At 56.1% G+C, this 1,652-nt stretch overlaps 1 protein-coding gene across 1 annotated transcript in view; it reads right to left on the bottom strand.

Annotated features, from left to right (window-relative positions):
* Positions 1 to 1,652, bottom strand: part of EMH_0071560 (thrombospondin type 1 domain-containing protein, putative) — a gene marked incomplete at both ends in the record, with an annotated part of 5,436 nt that overhangs the window by 2,996 nt on the left and 788 nt on the right. Inside the window, 2 exons of the mRNA XM_013499119.1 lie at positions 17 to 106; positions 417 to 1,532. Coding sequence (XP_013354573.1) covers positions 17 to 106; positions 417 to 1,532 — 1,206 coding nt within the window. The remainder of the gene's footprint in view (positions 1 to 16; positions 107 to 416; positions 1,533 to 1,652) is intronic.

The following is a 1,652-nucleotide window of genomic DNA, read 5'->3' as shown; positions in this document are numbered from 1 at the left end:
GCCAGGAGCAGCTTACAACTGTAGCCCATCTCCGTCACCATAGGATCATCTTGGCAAGATGCGGAATCTGTTGCCCGCGATCCAGGGCGCCGCAGTCTGTCAGGATCTAAACAAATACTCCACAATTGCAACACGCAGCTCGAGGGAGCACTCATAGCGCAGAATCTGCCTGATTTTCTCTGCACTCTACGAGCACTGCACTGCCACGTTCCTGTAGTTTACTCATACATATGACAACGAGATATTTGGGCATGCGCTCATTCTACTGTATCCATCCATATCTCTACTGACTGCACCTCCATTTTGCTCTGTACAGCAAACGGAGGTGCAGCCAATAGAACTATGGAAAGTATACAGTAGAATGAACTCATGGTGCAACTAATAAAGGTCTGGAGAGGATACAGTAGAATGCATACCGTTGCAAGCTCTGCAGGTCTTGGGGCAGGCATCTTTAACCCTTGTGATGGGAGGCACTCCAGGAGGCAGGGCCTCGTCTGGGCGCAGATCCTGCAAGCGACTGTTGCAGCCCTCAGGAGTCCCTTCAGCTACCGCGTAGAGAACCTTGCATGTGAATCCCATAGCTTTGACTTGGGGGTCGTCCTCGCACGCTGTAGCAGGATCGTCTTCGTCTTCTTCGTCTTCTTCCGACTGCTGCTGCTGCTTCTTCTGGGGTTCGTGCGGACCCAAAGCAACGAAATCCTCTTCATCCTCTTCGTCAGTAGCCTCTGCATCCTGATGCGGTGCTGCGGCAGCCTGGCCCGTGCTGCCACAGTCTCCCCTGTCGTACTGACAGGCGGCAACGTTGCAGGCTTGGTCGCAATGTCTGTTCCCCAGGAACCACAGGGGGCAACCTCTGGCGCACTGCTTGCAGAGACCACAGGTCTGGGGACAGGCGAGCGCAAGCGTGGCGTCTGGCGGCAGAAACGAGGGAAGATCCACTCCCGCATCTGCGAGCAAGAAGTCGCACTTGAGCATCTTCTTCAGAGCCTCACAAGACTTGCCGGATTTTTCCTGCACTTCCTGCTGGTCCTCACAGACCATCTCCACTCCAGCTACTACAGTCACTGGGGGACCCTGTGGCACTGCCTGCTGCTCTTCCGAGTCCTCCGGTCCTAGCTGCTGTGCCTCCAGCTCGGCTCGAGTCTCTTCATCAATGCATTTAAATGTGGCTTTCTGCGGTTTGCTGGTGGTTTCTGTCCCAGCGACGCCCACTTCCCAGCTGTCTGTGCACCCAACGGCTGCATCGCCTCCGCCTGTCTCCGCAGCACAGTCTCCGCCGGTTGCCGCTGCAGTGAGCCCTGTGTTCTGGGCAGCAGTGTTGGGGTCAGCCTGTGTGATGCGCCAGATGAGCCGTTTGCCTTGTCTGCCTGCTTTTGGGGGGGTCTCCTGCGCCCACAGAAAGTGAGCAGGAGGGTTCAGCGTGTCTTGCAGGAAGCGGGGCAAACTGCCATGTGGGTCTCCCCTTAAGAAGATGCCGTTGAAGACAGCAGCGTCCCCAGTGAATCCGCTGACGGAGATGAAGGGACAGGGGTCTGGAGCGCAAGGGGGAAGCAACAAGGCTTCTTCCTCATCTTTTTTGAGAGGGATATCGGGAGGTTCAAGAGTGAATTCGCCTTTACCCACGCAGGTAATGGCTAGCTGCCTCATGGACG

This window comes from Eimeria mitis, genomic scaffold, assembly GCF_000499745.2.
Source record: "Eimeria mitis Houghton genomic scaffold, Emh_scaff4012, whole genome shotgun sequence".
Taxonomy (NCBI): Eukaryota; Apicomplexa; class Conoidasida; order Eucoccidiorida; family Eimeriidae; genus Eimeria; species Eimeria mitis.
The sequence above is the reverse complement of the archived record's forward strand: the minus strand, read 5'-3'. Positions and strand labels throughout refer to the sequence as shown.